The 23,903-nt window shown below is 38.8% G+C and overlaps 1 protein-coding gene across 2 annotated transcripts in view; it reads left to right on the forward strand.

The window, feature by feature from the left end:
- The window catches only part of LOC124872654 (membrane-associated phosphatidylinositol transfer protein 2-like), a 107,549-nt gene that overhangs the window by 54,172 nt on the left and 29,474 nt on the right, over positions 1-23,903 (forward strand). For both annotated transcript variants that reach the window (XM_047372899.1, XM_047372898.1), the window contains exons 3-15: positions 13,396-13,610; positions 14,178-14,299; positions 14,680-14,913; positions 15,471-15,809; positions 15,939-16,034; positions 17,426-17,530; positions 17,754-17,809; positions 18,945-19,035; positions 19,516-19,669; positions 19,753-19,942; positions 20,044-20,163; positions 22,064-22,275; positions 22,358-22,533. In XM_047372899.1, the coding sequence (XP_047228855.1) occupies positions 13,396-13,610; positions 14,178-14,299; positions 14,680-14,913; positions 15,471-15,809; positions 15,939-16,034; positions 17,426-17,530; positions 17,754-17,809; positions 18,945-19,035; positions 19,516-19,669; positions 19,753-19,942; positions 20,044-20,163; positions 22,064-22,275; positions 22,358-22,533 (2,110 nt within the window). The remainder of the gene's footprint in view (positions 1-13,395; positions 13,611-14,177; positions 14,300-14,679; positions 14,914-15,470; positions 15,810-15,938; positions 16,035-17,425; positions 17,531-17,753; positions 17,810-18,944; positions 19,036-19,515; positions 19,670-19,752; positions 19,943-20,043; positions 20,164-22,063; positions 22,276-22,357; positions 22,534-23,903) is intronic.

Here is a 23,903-nt window from a genome sequence, read left to right on the forward strand (position 1 = left end):
TTTGCCAAACTTTTTATAGCTTTTTTCACACCACCACCAATTACTGGGATTTCATTTGATAGACAAACATAGAGTAGTGCAAAATATTCCCTCGCTTGAAAAGGAAAGAGTAGGGCACAGCTTCAAACCTACCAAGACATAGTGATCTACCTAAACTGACAGGGCAGGCAAGAAGACCATTAATTAGAGAAGCAGCCAAAAAGACCATAGTAATTCTGGAGGAGCTGCAGAGATCCACAGCTCAGGTGAGACACTCTGTTGAGAGGTCAAATTTTTATCTTGAACTCCACACATATGGCATTTATGGAAGAGTGACAAGAATAAATATTGCTGAAAGAGAACAGTTTGTCACAATGTACGGGACAAGGCAAATGTTGAAGAAGGTGCTCTGGTCAGACGAGACCAAAGTGAAACGTTTTGGCCTACATGCATAACGCTATGTCTAGCTAAATATTAACACTGCACATCACCTTGAACACAGCAACAGATTGGCTGCCCAAGCTTTGGAAGCACTTCTCAAGTTAAACTTGATGCTTTTTCTTCATCTTTTTCTTCCCTGAGTAGTTCATCTGAAACAGTTCTCACATCTTCTATATCATAGCTGTATCGATGTTAAGTCATTTATTTAAAATTCCCAAGAGCCTTTCAATCTTTTGATACACTACAACCACAGACTTCTAAATATTTTATTGTGATAAAACAACACAGAGTACTGCAGAATTGTGAAATGAAAGGAAAAAGATACATAGTTTCAAATACAAATCAGATGATTTTGGCTTTCCTTTGTTATTTATACCCTTTCATTTGATACCCCTAAATATAGTTCAGTACAACCAATTACTTTCAGACGTTTAATAAGAACTAAGGTTAGCCAGCAAGACATTTAAACTGACGAGGTGAGCATGGAAAGCATTAATCAGAGATGCAGTCAAGATGGCAATGGTATCTCTGGAGGACATGCAGAGATCCACTGCTCAGGTGGAAAATTCTCTTGACAAGAGAACTATTAGTCTTGCAATCCAGACATCTAAGCTTTTAGAGAAAAGTAGCAAGAAGAAAGCCATTGTTGAAAGAAAGTCCCAGAAATACCAGGTCCTATATTTAGTTAACCACAAACCATGTGCAACCACAGCAAATATGCAAAAGAAGGTGCTCTGGTCAAATAAGACAATAATTGAGCTCTTTTCGCCTACATGTAAAATACTATGTGTGGTGGATAATAACATTACTCATCGCCCTAATCACACCCCTCCCCACAGTGAAACACGGTGGTGGCAACATCATGTTGCGATGGATGCTTTTCCTCAGCAGGGACTGGGAAACTGGTCAGAGTTGAAGGAAGCCAGCTTATTATTATGATTTTGATTGGAAATAATTTTGCAACCGATGTATCATTTTCCTTCCACTTTACTAATATGTGGTGCTTTTGTCCTATCATAAAATCCCTGTAAATTATATCAACATTTGTATTTGCATGGTAAACTTCCAGTGGTATGAAGATTGTTACAGGGCACTGTAACTTAAACTTTGCACTAATTACAGGAAGAACAGCTCGAAGTCTTTAGCATTCACTTTTTTACGTTTGTATGAACTATTTAAACAGTTATTCTATCCTTTAATTGTCTTTACATAGGCTTTCAGAAAAATGCCATTCTTTACATTTAGCGTCATGCGAGGCATTTCTTTCTGGGAGACTTTTGAAGCACAAATTTGTATTTTAAATGAGTTATTTCTAAAACCTGATGAAGTGTGATGCGACTGGAGTCAGAATATATATATATATATATATATATATATATTTTTTTTTTTTCATTGCTGTAGCAGGTATGGCAGTTCTGTCATTTTAGGGTTTTGGTTGTTCCTGGGCCTGAGCTGTTAGAGACAACCTGCCTTTGCACCTTTACCTGCTCTATGATAACAGAATCATTTCAAGGTGTGATTTTAATCACTGAGCCAAGCTACTCTTCATTCTTTTCGGATTTAGGATGGAAAGATTTGGTTGACGAAGAAGTACAAAAATCCTTCATAAATTTAATGTAGCGTCTAATACCTGTAGCAGGTTTGGCTATGACCAATGTGGCGCCTTTACATTACCTTGCAGCATGAGCGGCTGACAACGGGAAGGGGGGCATTGAAATAGTCAGCTGCACCAGAAACCAAGTTTTTTGCAAGTCCAATCTATCGGGTGTGGCTGCATTATCCCTGGATTTATTTTATTGTTTTTCTGTTTATTCTGTCCTTAAATATATGTTGATTTAATCAGCCCATTTAAAGGGTTTGTCATTAGGTAACAGTAGAAAACATTCACTAGGAGGCTGTTTCAAGGAATGGGAGCAACAGACACACATTCCCTTACATCTGTCTGTGTTCACATTTTGCTGCAGTACACTGCTAGCTCCGAACAGCCTTCACTCGAATAGTCATTGCAAATTTTCTGCTGTACTTGATTTGATTTAAGATGAGTAAGAGAGATGCAGGACTTAAACAATTCCAAGCTAAGTTAGATTTATTTACTTCCCCTCACCACAGCTGTCTGACAGAGCAGATCCCCTTTATTTCCTAGTCAGACTGTGGGGCACAGGGTAAGTTGGACTGAACACACTCAGTAAGGTGAAAATACAATTTTACAATTTTTACGAATGTCTGTTTTATTTAATTTTTTTGTTGAGATATCAATTTAAATAAAAATGATAAAGATTTAGTGGAGACCTTTGAGAAATTTGACAGACTGCAGGGGCGGATCAAATCTCTCTGAGTCAAAAGATGGGGTAACAAAACCATATTTGTTCCCCTACTTTTAAAAACGAGGAAGCAGTTGCTTCACTTGCTCTGTGGTTCAGAATATGTCTATTTGTACAACCCCAGTTTCAATGAAGTTGGGATATTGTGTAAAACGTAAATAAAAGAATACAGTGATTTTCAAATTCTGCTCAACCTATATGCAACTGAATACAAAGACAAGATATTTAATGTCCAAACTGATAAACTTTATAGTTATTTTGCAAATATTCATTCATTGTGAATTTCATGTATGCAACACTTTCCAAAACAGACAGGACAAGGGTAACAAGAGAATGGTAAAACATCCAAAAACATCTCTTTGGAACATTCCACAGGTAAACATGTTAAAGGGAAACAGATGAGTGTCATGACTGGGTGTAAAAAGAGCATCCCTGAAAGGCTTAGTGGTTCATAAGCAAGGATGGGTCGAAGTTCACCACTTTGTGAACAACTCCATATTATTATCAAAAGATTCAGAGAATCTGGAAAAATTTCTGAAAACCAACATTAAATCCCCTTGACCTTCGATCCCTCAGGAGGCACTGCATTAAATCTGACATCATTCTGTAACAGATATCACCACATGGGCTCAGGAAACCACCGTCAGTTAACACAGTTCATCGCTACGTCTACAAGTGCAAGTTAAAACTCTACCATGCAAAGTAAAGCCATATATCATCAACACCCAGAAACACTCCCAGTTTCTCTGGGCCCCAAGTTCATCTAACATGGACTGATGCAAAGTATAAAAGTGTGCTGTGGTCTGATGAGTGCACATTTCAAATTGTTTTTGGAAATCATGGACTTCGTGTCTTCAGGGATAAAGAGGAAAAGGACGATATGGATTGTTACAGCGCAAAGTTCAAAGCCAGCATCTGTGATGGTATGGCGGTAAATTTGGGTGCACATGTTTGTGTGTTATGTTTAATGAATCAAACATAACGCTTAATTATGCTAGAGGGTCTGAAGTATAATCCCAGTTGCAGCAGAAATTTGAATACAGCAAATAGGGACTGTTTATTTATCATAACACTGAATAATGTAAACATCAAAGGCACCATGCCTTCAATTTATAGCAATGCTATAAATTCATCTGCATTATTGCACAAGGTTGGGGTGCTAGTGCTTCTATGAGAGAGGCTATAATGAACGGCAGATGCAATGACATGGATGGGTAAAGCTCTTACTGTTGCTGAACCAGATAGTTGTTTGTGTGTAACAGGGCACAGTGTAAACTGATGTTTGATGGTTGTGTGAACTGCTGTCTGTAGGACAGTCCGATCATTTGTTTGATACCTTGGGGTGTATCTGGATACGCGAGGCTGCACATCACACACTGTACCTCTTTGCTCTAGCTCTGAGAATGGTGTTATTAATACCGATCATCAGTGATCTCTGCACAGAAAGACTACAGTCAGGAGGATGATAATTTAAGACCCTTGGCTCTTCACCTAAATTACATTACCTACTCGATTACAATTTTTCAGCTGTTCGCCTCCCTTGACCTTCATTACTGCATCGCTTTCCCAAAGTCTTCTGAAGAGGGAGCTACATATTCAGTCTAAACTCTCATTTTTGACCCTTAGCACCCCACTCTTGCTGTTAATAATGATCATGATGATTTGTATTCACGTAGTGTTATTCCTCATCTTGTCACACTGAACATTACGATACATTTAATAAAATAACTTCTCAATCATCTGTGGGAAACAAACTTTCTCTGCGGTCATTTACTCTGATTCAACAGTTACATGTGAACTTTGTGGAGTAATTTACTCATCAAAGCCACAATCCACTATGCTCTCTGGCTAATTTTGTGTCTGGTTGTGCAGAACCATTTCTTTGTGGATTAGCATTGTTTTTTGTTTTTTTTTTTTGGAAAATGACAGATTTACATTAATCCACATATTCCATTTTACAAACATTTTTCCATTTTCCAGTTATCTATACATTATGTTTTCATCATTGTTCTGCTAAAAGACTGACTGATGATCCATTTTAACCTCACTAGTTGAGTTTACAAGATTTTGCCTAAAATCTCCTTGTATATCAAAGATTTCATGATGTCATACACTCTATCAATAATCTTTAGAAGAGAAACAGGCCCACAGCATCACAGATTCTCCACCAAACTTAACTGTGGGCATGTTGTGCTTTTAGATATATTCATCTTTAGTTTCACTCAAACCCACCTGGGGTGTTAAAAAAGTCTAATCTGATCAAAGCACACAATTCCAGTTAAAGTCCCTATGGAGTGTAGTACGTTTTTGTTTGTGATGTTAGAACACTAAAGCTTTTCCTGGCATGCCTCCTAGACAGCAAGTAAACATGTACATAGTAGATAATGGTTGTTGTGGAGAATTGGTGGCCCTCAGGTGAGACACTTTCGCTGCAGTTCTCTAACTGTGATCTTTGAAGGTTTAGTTATGAATCTTACCATCTTGCGTGGTGGTAAAATATGTGTCCTTGTCAAGCCTTGTGGCCAGTGGCTAAAAGAAATGGGTCTCTATGTCATGTTAAATTTAATTAGAGGTTCTTAGAACCTCTGTTCATTTTAGAAAAGTCAAATAAAATTATTGTATATATATATGTATATATATACATATATATATGTCCTTGAAAACCTTTGCTATTTTACTGTTTCAAAGCTTTCCAGGTAGGTAGGTTGGAAACACATGGATCGGTAACTGTAGAGAAGTCTGGACTGCAGATACATTTACTAAACTGAAAGATCAAACTACTCTCAGGGATGCACACCAGCAATCATAAAATGAAATTTGCACCATGATAGTCAAAGAAGAAAGTGTGTCTACCATAACAGAGGGGAGGGGTAGTACAGCCAGGCAATCATGTATTTTTGCATGCATTACTGGTGCCATACAACCCAGATGGTAACAGTGTAACTATCAGCCTCATAAGGAGATAAAGCTTGCTTATAAACTGATGGTGTAATCCCAGACTCTCTCTGCAGAGCAGCAAGCTTAATGCAACAGTGAGTCTCTTACAGGATCTGTGGCTCAAACCATCTGCTGCCTCTCATTGGGAGGAAGTCACATGCTGAGCCAAAAGGAAACCAGTGATTTGACATCTTACTTCTACACGTTTCTGTAATAATTAAATTCTGTTTGGGGCAGAGGATGGCGATAAGCAAAGGAAATGTTTTAAGGTTCACTGATTGATTTAAATGAACACAACAGAGTAAATGTTCAAATATGTTACCTAGCAAAGTAAAAGATAATGTTAGGTTTTTGGAATTTTTACAAAATAAAACATGGTTCACTTCACATCTGAGGAAGCTGTTTAGGAACAAGGAAGAGGCTTAGATCAATGGGGACCAGGCCCTGTATAAGCAGGTCAGGGACAAACTGACCAAGGAGATCAGAGCAGCTTAGAGAAGCTACAGCAAGAAGCTAAAAAACAGCTTCTCAGCTAAAGACCCAGCTGTGGCATCTCAAAAAGCCTCTCACAGGAGCCGCTGGTCATCTTCTACGCTGGCATTATTTAATCTGTCCCCTGTTCAACCGTCACTGTGTGGTTTGGCTCATCCACAAAACAGGACAGGTCCAGACTACAACGGACAATTGTGTCTGCAGAAAGGAACATTGGGGCTGACGTTCTCTCCGTCCAGAACTTATACAGGTCAGGGAAAGGGCATCTAACATCTCTGAAGATCCCACACATCCTGGACACAGGCTGTTTAGACTATTATCCTCCGCTTGTTGCTACAGAATGCCTTTTGCAAAAACCAGCCTCCAAAGAGACAGTTTCTTTACCCAGGCCGTCTCTCTGATGGACACTTTACAGTCAGAGTGCCCAGATCAATACCATGCAGATCTGCGTTAATTCAAGCATGTCTTTTTCTTTGATTAAACACTACGTATACATATTTACTAAAAGTATCTTTATCTCCCATTTTATATCTTTATATTTAGAATTCCTCCATTGAGGGCAAAAAGGAATCGTAGTCAAATTTTTACTTTGTGTGCACAAACTTGGTGAATATATCTGATTTTGATTTTCTTTTTTCTTTTTTTAACCGTGTCCTGTCTGGCAGAGCCGCACTTCAAATTGTTGTCTGAGTGCCAAGAAGAAGCTCAGAAGTGGGGCATTGTGGCTTTCTTTGTTATGCTCCGCTTTGATATAAAAAACTTTATTAGAAACTGCTTTGAGATTTTTTGAAATGCAGTAAACACAGAGACAGAAACAAAGATGAAAGAAAGGGAGAGAGGTGGGGCAAAAAAGGAAAAGGGGGAGAAGGAGAAAAGAATAGAAGAGAGAAAGAAGGCTAAAGATAATACAAGATAACACCCTAGAAGACTGCTTCTACACCTGCAACAACAGCAGTGTTACTGAAAAATGTATGGTACTTATGAATGTGAGATGTATTTAGTGGTAACTGCAGCTCAGTATACATCTGTGTATCTGTTAACACCTGAATCCAAACACCTGTGGGAGTATGGGTGAGGGTGCTTGTGTATATAAAATTTCTCCATAAGAATTCTGATTCTAGTTTTCACCAGTAAAATAATATTAGTTAGTGCAGACACATGTTCTGGGGCTATTACATCATTTATTAAATAATTGTTAATGCCTCTTTCTGGAATAAAATAAAATAAAAATAAAAAGTATTTCTTGTTTGATCATACTTTTAGTTTTATATCACTTATTGGTAATGCATGCATACCATGCAAACCAATCCGACACAGTTTTCAAATAAGGTTGTTAGTTTAATGGTGTTTTGATTTTAATATTTATACCATCTATTTGGTTCATTTCCTCTCCTATCCCTGTATGAAGTGACTTCCTCTGGTCAGCAGTGTTACAGAGGAGTTGTGACGAGTGTTAAATGTTCATTCAACCTTATACAGCACCGTAGAGCACACACTTGATGTTTTACTGCCTTGAAGCATTGGCAGATCTGTGATTAGAACTCTTCTCATGCTTTGTGGTTGCACAGGAGAACATCACCATGGCACTTAACATCAGAAACTTTTAGAGGCAACAAGGCTGCAGGTAATTGCAGTCAGGAGTTTTAGTTGCTCTCTTCTAGCTGAGTAATATTCATGTTATCCTGATGACGCCTCTGTTCTGCCTGCTGAAATAGTTCACTGACTGACAAGAATTTTTCCTTCTCTATTCTCCTTTGGTTGACAGATTTTTCCAAGTTATTCCAAATTTTTACTTTAAATTGGCTGTTCAAACACCTTATTTTATTTTATTTTTTCCAGCCCATTCTGTTGTAAATTGTCCAGTTACATATCACAGTTAGACCAAGATTTGACTTTTGGACAGGTCAGATGATGAGGTCAGCTCGAAGACTGCAAGATGGAAAACAAGCTCTCAACCTCTGTGCTCGACAGCTGGTATGAAGTGTTTGTGCTGATATGCTGTATTTGATTTTCACCATATGGGGCATTATGCCCAAACATCTCTACTTTGCTGTTATCTCTCCAAATGACATTGTTACAAAAGTCAGGCGTTCATTTGGATGCAAACAAGTCATATTTATCCTGTCTTTTTTCTAATATTGCTGCTTCAAATGTTCACATTTAACATGCTGACTGAGGCCTGTAGGATCTGTAGTGGAGCCTCTGGGTGTTTTGCAGTTTTTCTGAGCTTTGCATGGTGTGACCCTGGGGTGAACTTTCTGCACTGTCCACACATACAGGGGTTGGACAATGAAATTGAAACACCTGTCATTTTAGTGTGGGAGGTTTCATGGCCAAATTGGACCAGCCTGGTAGCCAGTCTTCATTGATTGCACATTGCACCATAAGAGCAGAGAGTGAAGTTTCAATTAGCAGGGTAAGAGCACAGTTTTGCTCAAAATATTGAAATGCACACATTATGGGTGACATACCAGAGTTCAAAAGAGGACAAATTGTTGGTGCACGTCTTGCAGTTTCATTGTCCAACCCCTGTAGGAAGATTGACAAACCATCTGAGATGTTTTCCAATTTAAATAATCTTTCTCTCTGCAGACTTCAGATTGCCTGAAAATTTACGGATAACCCTTCCCAGATTGATGGGCCGCTGCAATTGCTCCTCTAAGATAATGGGGTGACACCTCTTTAGGAGTCAGAGGGGGACACTGGCCATAGGAATTCAAATGAAAGCTGTGTCTTTTCTGCTTGTAACAGATATTTCTCTGCTTCACATTTCTTTGCTGCTGCTGCATCATCCACCCAGCTACAAGATGTGATGACCAGGTAGGATGGCCCTCAACTGAGGGACAGGATTGCTTTGAAAGAGCTGCAGGGATTTACCAGGACATTAAAGGGAAGGACCGGAGGATAGAAAGTGCACTATATGATTGATGAGGCCAGGGGCGTCTCTGCCTGAGATAGTCGTTTTTAAATTCTGTCATCCTGTCATTTTCTCAAAGTCTGATAATTTTGCAAGAGAACGTCCCAATGGGCAGGCTGTCCTCAATATAGGCTCCTACATTAGTAACCAGATCAGTCACTGTTTTTGCATTTTTACTTGTGAATACCTTACTAGTAGGTATAGTAGAGTAATAGAAAAATAACTAATTCAACAGTTATGACATGATGCTGATTATGTGCACGTCAATCATTGATTGAAAGGGATGCATTCAAAATAATGCCATTGTAAAGATTAATCTGTGAGGTCATTTCTTCTGTGAAAAAAAAACAGGTGTCAATCAGGTGGCTCTTATTTATTTAAACATTCAACAGGTTGGTTACAGCATACTTGGATTAAAATGTTATTTGTAGAGGGGAAAACACATAGTGCAGAAAGTGATTGGCCTTTTAGATAAAATGATCTCAAATACTTTCAAATGAAAACCAAAACCAGAAAAACTAGAGAAAATGGAAGTCTACCATTCCAGTGGAACAAAAAATAGCCCAAAATGACAAAAACAGCCAATAATGAACTCCAGGGTGATCAAACAAAGGTTAGAGTGTTAAAGTTGACTAAGAAAGAAGTGTTTCTGAAATGGGTGTTTCAACAAGACAATGACCCCAAACACACCAGTAGGCGAGCAGCAACTTGGTTCCCAGACTAACAGGATTCATTTTATGGAGCAGGAAGCCCAAATCCCAGACCTTAATACAATAAAAAACATTTTACTACTGAGCCAAAACCGATCAATACAGAGGAACTGTGGAATTTAGTCCAATCATCCTGAACTGGAATACCTTTTCGCAGGAGCCAGAAGTTGGTCAGCTCCATGCAGAGGTGAAGCAGGTCTCTGAAACACTGGTCTCTGAAACACTGCTTATACAACTAAATCCAAATCAAATTTATTTACGAAGCACATTTAAAAACAGCAAGTTTGCCAACGTGCTGTACATACTAAAATAAACAGATAAAGCATAACAATAAAGGAAAGATCCAACACACATTTAAACACATAAAATACAATAGATACAATAGAAGAGTCAACTCACAACTGGTCAAATGCTATTTAGAAATGTGTGTTTTTAAAAGAGACTTGCCTGACTGACGTTCCAAAATTCCAAAATTTGGTAGCCATGCCAGAAAAGCCTGGATCTCCTCTGAATTTCTGCCTAGTTTTTGGGCCAACTAAAAGCAGCTTTGTCAGCTGATCTAAGCGCCCACGAAGAAAGATAAGAATAAACAAACCTCTGTTTTGCGTTCATTAAAACTCAAAAAGTTCAGTGCCATCCAAGTTTTGACTACTTCAAGGCAATCTAACGGGTTGGATTAAGCATGGATATTTACCTGTTAGAGGTGGGTACATCTGACAGTGGTCTGCATAGCAATAAAAAAAGGTTATGTTTTCTAATTTCTGATTCCTGAGCTGAATATAAGCTCAGCAGTTCTCATGAAAACTACATCTTTAAGCATCTTTCAGTTTATACAGGAAATGTTTGACTTTGTAAAGAAAGAATGCAAACACTACTGTTTCTGTAGAGAGACAATAAATTAGACATAACATTTCTTTATGTTGGATTGTGGAATAGAATGTGCTGTATTCCTTGTGTATTCGTGTGTATGGAAACAAAAGCTGTGATGGAGATTTGGAACTTTAATCCTTTTTTTTAAACTGCTATTATTTTGAGCACAACTGTTTGTACACATATACAAGTAATACAATCCTCTGACAATGTAAGCACACACTGAACTCCTCATGTAACTGTCTGTGAACTCAGTCTTATAAGAACTAACCGTTGAGCATCTTGTTTGCTGATTTACACAGCTAAGGTTGGCATGACTGCAATAAATGCATGTGGCATTGGTCCATTAGTAGAATTTACAGCTTGTCAGACAGACTGCCAGTTAAAGGAACCAGATACTTGGATACCAAGCTGATCTACTTCTCTGATTGCAATTCAAAGGAGTAGATCACTGAACAGTTTTTCTGACCATAGCTCTCCAGAGTGTTTTATATAAAAGCCAAAACTGAATATTCTGCTTTAACACACAATACTATGCTGATTTATCCATTACCGCTTCCCCTGTTCATTCAAGCCTTGTGTTTTGTTCTTGGTGGTACGATAATTACTCTTTTAATCCAAAAGAGGTCTCAAGTTCTTCTTTTCTTGGATATTTATACGTATCTCCTTTTCGTATTTCCTGTTGCCTGCTTTCATCGCTTTGTCACCGTCCAAATGTTATTCTCACCCTAACAATTTAAATCACTGAGACAATGTTTTTGAGTTTAAAACAAATTTGTATTTTGTACTGCATATTTAATGTGCTTTGAAATTTTAAGTAGTTTTTTTATATTAAAGGGTTGATTTAGTTTGGTGGTCCCACAATTAGATTTGATGTTTGTCCATTTGTTTCTGACAGCTGGATTCAAATTTACTTATGTGCCCAAAAAATAATATATGAGGATTTACAAGAAAATATAGACTTTTTTTTGTTATTTGTACATATTTTACCTACTTAAATTACCAAACTCTGATGTTCTAGTTTTCTGTGATTGCAAGGCATGGGGTCATAATGGTATGCCTGATCAGCAAATATTTTTAGAACTATTCTCTGCTTATCTTGAATCTGCATATTTCCTTCAAAAAGGCACAATACAATTTTACTCATTTAAATATTTAATAAATTTTTTTTTTACAATTCTTTTGTTGAAGATGTGACATCCTTTGTTACGGGAGAAGAGGTGATTCTGTGTAAAGGTACTTGTTGCTTCAGTGGAGGAATACAACTCAATGCAATCTAAGCTTTAATGTTGTTGGGGCAACAATTAACTTTATTTATATTTTCCCTGAAAATGCACAACTCAACATGTTTTCTAATCATACAAGTCAGAACATGTGAATTCTAAGAGTTTACAAGATGTTTAAAATAGTTCCAATTGTAACCTAATTAGGTTTATTACTTACCGGGCCTTGGAAAGTATTCATTATATTTAATTGGGATTTTTTGAAAAGGAAAAAGTGTTGGATATTTGTAGTGACAGAAAAAGGTCAATACTTTGTAAAACCATGTTCCTCTGTGAATCCAGCTGTAAGTCATTTACGGTGTATCTATACCAGTTTTACATTCAGTACCTAGAGTTTCTTGAGTTTAATCTAGAGATATTTCTTCCTATTCTTGATTTGAAAATCCCCCAAGCTCAGCCAGTATTACCACAGATTGCCAATTAAATTTAGGTCCAGGCCACTCTAACACATGAATATGCTTTGGTCTGTTGTGGCTCTAGCTGCATGTTTAGGGTCACCGTCCTGCTGGAAGTCAACCTCTGACCCTGTCTAATATCTTTGTCAGTCTCTAATAGGTTTTTCTTTTCCAGGACCGTCCTCTATTTAGCTCCCTCCATCTTCAAATTATCTCGGAGCAGCTTCCCTGTTCCTCCTGAAGAAAAGCATTCCCACAATATAATGCTGCCATCATGTTTTACTCTGAGGATGGTGTGTTTAGGGCGCAGTGTTGTGCTGGTCTCATCTGAGCACCTTCTCTTAGTGTCAGTAGATAGCCATGTCTTGGTAGGTTTGCAGTTGTAGCATACCCTTTTAATCTTTAGATGATGGGTTGAAAGCTGCTCCATGAGATGTCCAAAGCTTGGGCAGTACCTTTCATTTGACACATAATGCAGATGCCTGTATGTAACCAAGTCAGGACAAACCATCCAGACTGGCAACGTTTTATCAGAAGTATATGAACACAACCAGTTCGAAAAGGGTGGCTGGGACCACTGACCATATGGAACTACTGTGTTTGAAAATACCAGGGGTGTATTTTATGACATAAGAATGCATATACTGAGATTAGATTACATACAGGCAGATTAAAGTACTAATTAAGTGATTTCTGAAGGCGGTGAGAAGCACTTTATTTTATTCAGGGGTTTCAGAGTAAAAAGTGAGAAATGCAAAGGTAAGAAACACTTTTCTGATTTTCATTTGTTTGAAACTTTAAAAACTATGTATTGTTTTCCTTCAACTTTACAATTATGCATTTATGCAGTTTGTTTGTGATGTGACCAAATGCAGAAAAGCTGAAGGTGTGTGAATACTTGTGCAAGGAACTGTATGAAGTCTTTCAAGGAACTACGATAATACTGTGAAGAATGCAGAATTACTTTGTGTGTATTTCAGCTTCTTATACTCTTTGATGAATCAGAACATCTCTGTCCTCCTGTCCTGTCGTCTTTCTGCTGCCTTGCAGAAAAAGAGCAGAGAGGAGAGCTGCGGTGAGGGCAGCGGAGTGGAGATCTTGGAGAATAAGCCTTATGAGGATGGCCCTGGAGGCTCGGGTCAGTACACTCACAAAGTCTATCACATCGGCAAACACATCCCGTCCTGGTTCTGTGCCATTCTTCCTCAAGCTGCCCTTCGTGTGGAGGAAGAGTCCTGGAATGCTTATCCCTATACACGAACCCGGTGAGGAAACACTGTGCAAAAGCCGCATGACATCATCACACACACATAATGAATGCTGACACCACAGTGACCCTTGTGAAAAATTCACTTTGTGCCAGTTTTAACACAAACTTTACCTCAAGCAAAGTAAACTTACCCTTAAAATTGTCCTAATAGTTGTTATTATATGGCTCCCAGAGATCACTTAATATTGCTTTTAAAATTGCTTTTTCCCATTATTTGGTACAATTTAAATTGGAGTATCACATGTTCATTTGCTCAGTTCAGTTCATGTTCAGTTTTTTACAGGAAATCCATCTGTCCTAGAAAACCTCTTTCTTGGGGCTTCAAAATTCTAATTCAATGTAATAATATTCACTATATGCCAATTAGTAAAAAGTGTTCTATCTAAGAAAACCCTGTTTTGATTTAGCAAATATGAAAGTCAGGGGACAAGGTTCCCTAAGGTTGATTTAACATTATTTTACCAAATGCATTTGGAAACTTTTGGTATTTGTGAATTTGACAGATCGTGTTTATGTTTGAGATTTCTTTCGGTCCTAATAGACTATTTCTTTTGTGTTCCAGGTATACTTGTCCGTTTGTCGAGAAATTCTCCATAGACATTGAGACATATTATAAACCAGACACTGGAAATCAAGCAGATGTCTTCAATATGTCCTCTGCTGAAAAGAGACAGAGGACTGTCGGTAAGTTTATTTATCTGAACACTCTTTCTCTAAGTCATTACTCTTGAATTGTGCCTTTGGGAACCTCTGTTTGGTTCTCATCTCCTGATAAACAGGAATCAAATTTGCACAGCGATATTTGTAGTGGAAGCTGCGGCAGCTGTTATACAGAGGCATACAGGTTGAGGGGTGTAAGAGCTTGTGCTGATGCTCTGCATACTAAAATTCACTGGGGAGCAGAATAAATGTTGAGTCTGCTTCTGACACCTTCTTGCAGGGCCTGATTACATAAGAGACATGCACACAAAAAATCAAATTTTTCTTCTGGCAGCTACTCATCGGTTCTGTTTTTATCTACAGCGTGTTCAGTCTAACAATCCATTGTGTTTTTCACAATCAAGACCCTATAGACATTGTCAAGGACTACATCCCTCCCCATGAATACCTGGTGGAAGAAGACCCGAAACTGTACCAGTCACTCAAAACCAGACGGGGGCCGCTGTCAGAGGACTGGATTGAGGAGATCAGCCAGAATCCTGGTCAGACTGTTGTCATGTGTGCCTACAAGCTCTGTAAAGTGGAGTTCAGATACTGGGGCATGCAGTCCAAGATCGAACGCTTCATACACGATGTGGGTAAGGTAGCAAACCTTTTAGCACCCTGTAAAATCAGGAAATGAATCTGTAAGTTCCAAACAATTAACATCTAAGCTCTAGATACCAAGTTCTGGAAAGTAACCTTTAAGTTTGAGGAACTAACCTTTGGTTTCTGGGAAAGTACCATGTAAGTTCTGGAAAGTATCCCATACATTTGGGAAAATAACCTGTACTTTCAAGAGACTAACCTAAAAGTTCTGGGTAGGAACCTGTAAGTTATTAGAAAGGTAACCTATTCTGTTGGTTCTGCAATGGTAAACGAGAAAATCCTTTATAATATTCAGTGGATTCCACTTGGGTATGGGCTGTAATATGTCTCGCCTCCAAAACTAGAAGCATTGGCCAAAATCAGAATCAGCTTTATTGCCAAGTTCGCGCAAATATGTTGTTTCTTTCTAAATAACCCAGTACTGTGTCTCCTTTGAATTAGAATTAGGTTGTAAATGCATTACAGAAAAAGCGACATCTCCTGGTTTGTGTTACAGAAACCATTTTTACCAACCAAAATAAACATACGTGGTGAATTGCTCTTTCAGGTCTCCGCAAAGTGATGGTCCGAGCCCACCGGCAGGCTTGGTGCTGGCAGGACGAGTGGTATGGTCTTACCATAGAGGACATCAGGCAGCTGGAGCTGGAAACCCAGTTAGCTTTAGCCAAGAAGATGGCACAGTATAGCCTAAGTGAGGATGGGGGAGCAGAGACCAACGGCTCCTCTGTTAGCCAGGAACAGGACCCAGCAGGAGAGAACCTGGGGTCAGCTGCAGAGGTCGAGGGAACACGAGGAAAGCTTGGAGATTCTCTGGAGACACGAGGGGAGCTCACCAAGCAATGGTCCACATCTTCCAGATCATCCAACAGGTCATCAAAGAGAGGAAGTTAGTGGATCTCCCTGGTTTTCATTTAATGGTTTATTACTCTGAATAACTTAGCCTTTTTCTTATTACAATTTTTACTGATTTCCAGGTTTATGTTTTCATGATAATTTACCGCCATATTTTTTGCAGCGAGCCCGTCTCACCACAGCATCTCAGAGTGGAGGATGCAGAGCATTGCCCGGGACTCTGACGACAGCACCGATGATGAGTTCTTCGATGCCCATGGTGACAATCCTCATCACATTCAAATCAGAATCAGAACATTAGTAAAAGCAGCTCAGAACCCAAAAGATTTATCCAGTTTCTCAAACATGCACCATTGGAATCAGCAGTGACTGTCCTTTCCGTTTCCGCAGTTTTTAAGTCTTTGATGTTTCTCCCAATCTTATTATTTTGCCTGATCGATAGGAGATGTGCAGTCATAAATTCAAAGTGAAATATAAAATGTCACCAGCCTTTTCAAAGTATAGGAACAATTAATACTAATGTTGATATTTTACTAAGAATGAAACGTAAATATCCTGAACTGAAAGCTAGAACAAAAAAACCCCTATAATCAGATTTAGAATCAGCTGTATTTCCAAGTTTGTACAGAAAAACAAGGAATTTGACTCCAGTACACTGTGTGAAATGTGTGTGACACTTAGCTAATAATTAGTAATTATTATATTTGGAATTAAAGTGGAGGTTCCCTGGTTTGGTGTGCCTGTGGTGTACATCACTCAATTTGAGTGGCTTTTTAATGCTAGATATTGTTTCACAGTAGGAAAAGTTATGTGTTTGTCCTTCACAGAAGTTACTCCTTGGTTTCCACAAATTATGTCCACAGCACCTGAAGCAGGCTGCAGGCCTCAGGATCTATTTACTTTTTTAACAATGTGTTAATTTCATTTTGCCCAAAGCACACAGTACAGCATGACTGCAATATTGATAAAGTGCTGTGGAAAACTTTAGAAACTTAAAAGGAGAATAATTTCCTCACTGCCCATGGATATGAATAAAATAAGTTTTCTATCTTTTATCAATTTAATAATTTGAGACAAGGTATGGTAAAACAAAGCAACTTCTGTGGACATTTCCAAGGACAGAGAGTTTGATTGTTGTGCAGATAAAGCAGGCAGGGCTCAGATAGTAAATGGAACGTAAAATAAACTTTAACAAAACCAGTTGAGATGCAAAACTTAGCAGAAATGGATGTATGCCATTTGGATTTCATGTGATAGACATAATTGTGCATAATTGTGAAGTGGAAGGAAAATGAGAGATGCTTTGGAACACTATTTGCAAAAGGAAACAAAAATTTGTGCTGTACATTTATATACAGCCTCCTGAATCAGAAACGGCCATTTCCTGCAGTTATTGTGTAATTCTTCGTCAGCTTCAGACATCTGGATGTTTTCAGATTCTAAATTGATTGTCAGTCTGGACTTTGACTGGGACACTCTAACATATGAATAAGCTTTGATGTAAATCATTTAATTGTTCCTCTGGCTGAATGGGTCGAGTTGTTGTTCTGCTGGACGGTGAATCGGAAGAGTGCAACAAACCCAACTGCTACGGTTTTGGAATCGAGAAGCGTTTCATGCTAAATGTCAGCTCTTGTGGATGTTTTGCAGAGGACCTTTCTGATAATGAGGACATGTTCTCCAAGGAGATCACCAAGTGGAGCTCTAATGATCTCATGGACAAGATAGAAACAATAGAAGTGGATGAAGCACAAGGTAAATGAGATTAATGGAGTTGACATAATAGTGCTGTATTTTAATGTTCTTTAGTTCTAACCTTTTTCTTACAAGTGTTTCATGACATCCAAACTAAATAAATATATGATTGTAAATAAATTTATCAAATTTTCACATTAATCATAATTCTGTATGGTGGTCAACCTAAATGTACTTTCTTTTTGAATATTAGTGTCTGACTTGTTGATTTCTATTCAAACAGAAACTTATCAGGGGTCGAGTGCAGATTACAATGCCACTGAGGACACCCAGATGGAGGTACTGTTCCTTCAGTGTTTTCTTATTTCACTGTAGTTTATCGTATTTTAATTTCATGGATCACTAAATGCTTTTAGGCAATGACCCTTCTGCTAAATAAACTTTAACCCACTGTGCCTGTGTAGGTAAAAAGAGAATCCATCACTTGCTGCAGTCTTCAGCTATTCTTACAATATCTCCCCAAAAATTGGTATTAAATCGTTGCTCTTCATCTTTACTGCTGTCAAGGCAAAGCATTTTTAGATTCTAGGATTTTAGACAAGTTTGGCCAGAAGAGCATGAAAGCCTGTAGGCAGTCCACAGATATAATTTTAGGCAAGTCTTTGTACTTTACATGAAGCTCTCAATCATACCAGGACCTCAAAAATAAGCATTAGCTGTAAGCAGAAAATCATCAGATTTATTAACAGAAATAAAGGCTTGAAAACATCAGTCTGTGTGTAAATAATCTATATAATGTGAATCGAGTTAATGAAATAAATTAACTTTTTAACGATGATGTTAATTTATTAAATATAACTGTATATATATATATATATATATATATATATATATATAAAAGCCTTACAAAATATAAAATAACTATAAAATGAAATTGTACCTCTATCCTTTTCACAACCATAATTTATTTCCTGCTGTTTTCTTATGAGACTAGATTTCATACATTAGATGATTTAAAACTTTGTTCATTCAATTGCTTTACCCCTCCCAAGCTTTTCCTCTGTCTTGATCCTCATTTGGCGACTATTTCTTCATGTTTACCTTCATTTCCTGGTGTTCTTCATGTTTTTTGATCATATCCATTTGCTTATTATTGTGTCTTTTTTGCCTTATTCTCCACATATGCATGTGTTTCTGTTGAGATCTGACTTGTCTTGCCTTACCTCTCAAACTCCTCATTAAACTGGATATTATTGCTAATAACAGCGAGTGAAAAATCAGAATCATTGGTTCAGGACTGACAAACTTGATAGAATAATAAAAGGCTCTACTCTATATTATTATTCATATTTTATTAAAAAGTGTAAAGGGGGACTTTAGTGTTATTTGGCTTTTCCTTTAAACATTTGCTCCATAATTCCTATTAACCCCCCTTTGTTTTTCCCTTCTGTGCCTCCCTTCCAATTGTCTGCAGGACTGTTCGTCCCAGCAGTGTCCCCAGCCGTCCAAAATCCATGTCCTCATTCTGGTCCTGCATGGTGGTAACATATTGGACTCAGGCTCTGGTACAGCAGTGTATTGATCTTTGAAAACATAAACTTTTCATACAAAACTCTTATTTTTGTAATGATTCAGCTGGGCCTTTTTCACATTTATGAGCTATTTAAACTTAGAAAGACCAAGGAAAAGTTAAAAGAAGATGTCCTTGTAATAAAAAATACTGACATTTAATTTGCCTGACCCAGTTTAAATTAGCTAATGCAGATGCTTGAAAATATCAAATAGATGAACCTTTGCTTTCAACCTAAATAAGGTGTTATACGATAAATCTGGCAAAGGGAAACAACATAAAGATTCATAAAAGATGAGATTAGTTTACTGATTAAATGTTTTTCATCATTTGAGGAACTGGCTTTCTACATTTTTCAGTCAATTACATTCTTACAGTTAAGGATGGAGATATCAAACATACTAAAATACCTTTCAAAAGTTTGAAAGCCAGCTCAACTATATTAAATATCTAACCATGACATGTTTGACTGCAGGTGAACAGAACAGTAAGCAGGGAGACGTGAACACTCTAAGTGGAGCTTTTGAGACTGTGATGAGGGTCCATTATCCTGCAGCTCTGGGTCGCATCACCATCCGCATGGTCCCCTGTCCTGCTGTGTGTGTTGATGCTTTCTCACTTGTCTCCAAGTGAGTGATGGGCGTTCTAACATCACATTGTAATACAACTGAATCACTGTGAAGAAACTAAACACCACCTTAATGATCTGTAGTTTAAGCCCCTACAGCTACGATGAGAGCTGTCTGTCCAGCAGTCAGGACCACATCCCGCTGGCCGCTCTGCCTCTTCTGGCTACCTCTGCACCGCAGTACCAAGATGCTGTGGCGACAGTCATCCTTAGAGCCAATCAGGTTTACAGTGACTTCATCAAGTCTCCAGAAGGAGCATCTTTCAGTGGCCAGGTCAGTGTGTTATGGCGGAGAAGAGACATGTGTCTTAAATGTTTGGTTGATGTGGATTTATCTGTGAATTTGTGATTTCTGGATTTTGCCCTCAACTACAGGTTTGTGTTATCGGGGACTGTGTGGGAGGGATCCTGGGCTTCGATGCTCTCTGCAGCAGCTCTGTCACAGTGTTGGAAAGCCAGAACAGCAGCAGGCGGGGCAGCGCCATTAGTGTCCAGGTATACCTCTGATCTCACCTGATTCCGCTGACCTGGCAGCTCTGTGTTGTAATACTCAAAGTAATTCTGTCAGTATATTTACTAATGTTATCAAGTGTAAAAAAAAAAGAAAATCTAAAGATCCCTGCATAGCATCAATCTACCAGACAGAGCTGCCATTTAAAACCAAGGTCTAACGTCTATGTCAGTCAGATCACAATTCATAATTCTGCCTTCAGAGTTGCGTAAAGATTTGGTTCTTACTGTGTTCAGTCTTTCCGTTACAAATACAAAAAAGGTCTTTTCTAGAACACTGGACCTTGAAGTATGTTAAATATGGCTTGCAGAGAGGTTTTTACTTACACGTATTTAATTTTTTTATTGTGAAAGAAAAAGCTTTGTAGGTTTATCTTCACAAAACAGAGCAGACTATGTTGAAATATATCAAACATCATGGCCTGATCAATTAAGTGCATCAGCCTAAATCAAAGCACTTTTACAGTTTAAGATGCATTGCAAATATCTATTTAAGTGCTGTTGGCTTTATGAAAAAAATAAAAGTCTAAAGAAGTTTAAAACGTTTTACTGACATCATTCCCTTACTAATTGGGATGATGATGCCTAATCAGTAAATTACTGTTTATGTTGCAATACACTTTCAAGGCTTTATACAGTGCCATGAAAAAGTATTAAAACCCTTACAGTTTTTGTCACACTTGAATGTTTCAGATCACCCAACAAACTTTAAATCAGACAAAGATAACACTTGCGAATAAAAAAAGTTGTATTAACAAGATGGTTTAATTTGTTTGTGGAAAGCAATCGTCGAGAAACTGTGGCCCACAAACTCTTCTTTGAAAAATTGCTTTAACTCAGAAATACTGGAGATTTTTTGAGCATGGACAGGCTGTTTAAGGTCATGCCCCAGCTTCTAAATCAAACTTCGGCATCGACTTTGAGTTGGCCATTTCAGTCATTTAGTCATTTAGAGGTGGACGTGGTGGTGTGCTTTGGATCAATGTCCTGCATAGCCCATGTGTGCTTGAATTTGAGGATATAATCTGAGAGATGGACATTGTCCTTCAGGATTTCTGGTAGAGAGCTGAATTTCTAAGTGTGGCAAAAAGCAAAAAACTGAGAAAATCTTTTAGGGGGCAAATATTTTTTCACAGCACTGTTCAAAGGAACAGGTTTGGGATGTATTTTATAACCTTAGATCACTTAGGAGGTGTTGGATAATTTCAACAGTTGAAATAAAATTCTCTAAGAAGTTTGCAGGAAAAAAGTTTATTGGACATTTTTGGTATTTGGTCTTTCAACATTTAACTAAGGCTACACGGTGGTGCAGTTGTTAGCACTGTTGCCTTGCAGCAAGAAGGTCCTGGGGTTCAACTCCCAGCCGTGGGTCTTCTGCATGGAGTTTGCATGTTCTCCCCATAGGTGAGTTCTCTCCGGGTACTCTGGCTTCCTCCCACAGTCCAAAAACATGACTGTTAGGTCAGTTGGTTTCTCTAAATTGTGTGAATGAGTGTGTGCATGGTTGTTTGTCCTGTGTGTGTCTCTGTGTTGCCCTACAATGGACTGGCAACCTGTCCAGGGTGTACCCCGCCTCCCGCCCATAGACTGCTGGAGATAGGCACCAGCTTCCCCTGCGACCCACTATGAAAGAAGCAGTAGAAAATGAGTGACTGACATTTAGCTAACAAAAAAAAACTTCTCACTGAATGTATCTAAGGTCCGTCATTACACATTAATCCCAATGTTGTCATGCTGCTTGCATGGCCGATAAAATACAGTTGGGAACCAGTTATGAAGATTTAAATTTAAGACATTAGCTTCAAGCCATTCTGCAGTAAAAACCTGACAGAGCATGAAAAAATAAAAAGTATAATAGAAAATGTTCTCTGTCTTTGATTCTTAGGATACAGACCTTCTTTCACCTGGTATTATCATAAACAGCATCTCCCCGTCCCCGCCATCCCTGGAAGGAAGCCGCCATCTCAGCCGCAGCAACATTGACATCCCTCACAGCTCGGGGCCTGATGATCCCAAGAAACAGCTTCCACGTAAGCGGAGCGACTCTTCCACGTATGAGCTGGACACCATCAAACACCACCAAGCATTCCTCTCCAGGTGAGTTAGACAGGAACACAAACTGCCTGACAAACTACAGAGTTCCAGCTCATGTGTGCTTTCACTGTTTCTCCCTGGGCAGTCTGCACTCCAGCGTACTCCACGGGGAACCCGGGTCAAGGCGCTCCAGTAACAGCACCATGTTGGAGGGGGGCTCCTTGGGAAAGTTTGACTTTGAGGTGACCGACTTCTTCCTGTTTGGCTCTCCTCTGGGGCTGGTGCTTGCACTAAGGAAGACTGTGGTCCCCTCCTTAGATGGTGAGGAAAGCCATTTATTTTACATTTCATGCTCTCTTATAGGCTGATGCAGGAAGAAGGTCTTAGTGTCATTTTGCTATGTGAGATCAGGGTCTCTGGAGCAGCTGGGAAGCAGGTGTCAGAGGTTGCAGGTCTTGTTTCTCAGAGGCTGACAGACATGAATACGTGATAGATGAGCTCATAAAGGCATCAGTCTGACTCTGCTGTGTCCTTTTGGGATTTTGATGGGAAAAGTTGCTCTTATGCAGCTGTCTGAACAGATTTCCATTTACGTCCATTTGTGAAATCGGTTGACTGAACATTTATGTCAATGTATTCGAAATAGCTCTGACCCACATACAGAGAACACTCAGGAGAAGATAGTAAAATAAAGACTGTTTTATTGAAAGAATTAACAGGAACGAAACGGACAGGAATCTCACTGTAGGGAGAGAAGTGAAGAGAATGGATGAGTACGGTTAACGAAAGGGATAACGAAACTAAGAATAAATGATTAACAAGATGCAGAGATCGGCTTACTGGGTAATGGTGGTCAGGTCGCCAGGGGGAATGAGATTCAGGATCCAGGTCTTAGGCAGGAATATCCGTAGAGAGTTCACTTGGTGCTGTTCAGAGTGAGCTTGGAGCAAAGGTATTAGTTTGAGGTGCGGTGGCTTACGTTGGAGGGTGGACAGGGTACGCTTGTGGCTTGGCTCAGGAGACGTAGAGAGCAGGAAAGCTGCCAGCTTGATGCGAATCCAAGCGAAGACAGAAGATAGGATATGCAATCCTCAAAGCGTAGACAGGCTTGATCATCCAGAATAGCTTCCAAAAAACGAAGTCAGAAACTCAGTGACATAGATCCAAAGCATAGGCTTTCAAAATCACTGGTGGCAAAACACTCTCACATTGAAGTGCTGGCAGCCTCCTGCTTAAGTACTCCTCATGGTAATCAGTGGAACAAGTCGCACCTGTCACCCAGCACACCTGAGAGCTCCAGCACCACCTGAGAATGAGCACATGTAGCAAGCACAAACACACACAAACCCAGATCCTGACAATTTAAACATTTTTTTCCATTTTACTGAGAAATTTCAAGGATGAGATGGAGGAAAACATTGGTTTAGTCTAGATAGGTCTGAGGCATATACATACAGTAAATCTCTTGCAAATGTATTAATACCCCTTTACTTTTGATGTATTTTTGTGTTACACCCACAAGCTTAAATGTATGGATGGAGCTAAATACAAGAAAATCCTGGAAGGAAACGTGTTTGTGGGCGCAAACGTATTGAGACATCCAGCAAGACAAAAACAATAAAAACACAACCAGAGCTACAATAGGATGGTTCAAAGCATATTCATTAATTAGTATGGCCCAGTCAAAGTCC

Source organism: Girardinichthys multiradiatus, chromosome 8 (assembly GCF_021462225.1).
Source record: "Girardinichthys multiradiatus isolate DD_20200921_A chromosome 8, DD_fGirMul_XY1, whole genome shotgun sequence".
In the NCBI taxonomy this organism is placed as follows: Eukaryota; Metazoa; Chordata; class Actinopteri; order Cyprinodontiformes; family Goodeidae; genus Girardinichthys; species Girardinichthys multiradiatus.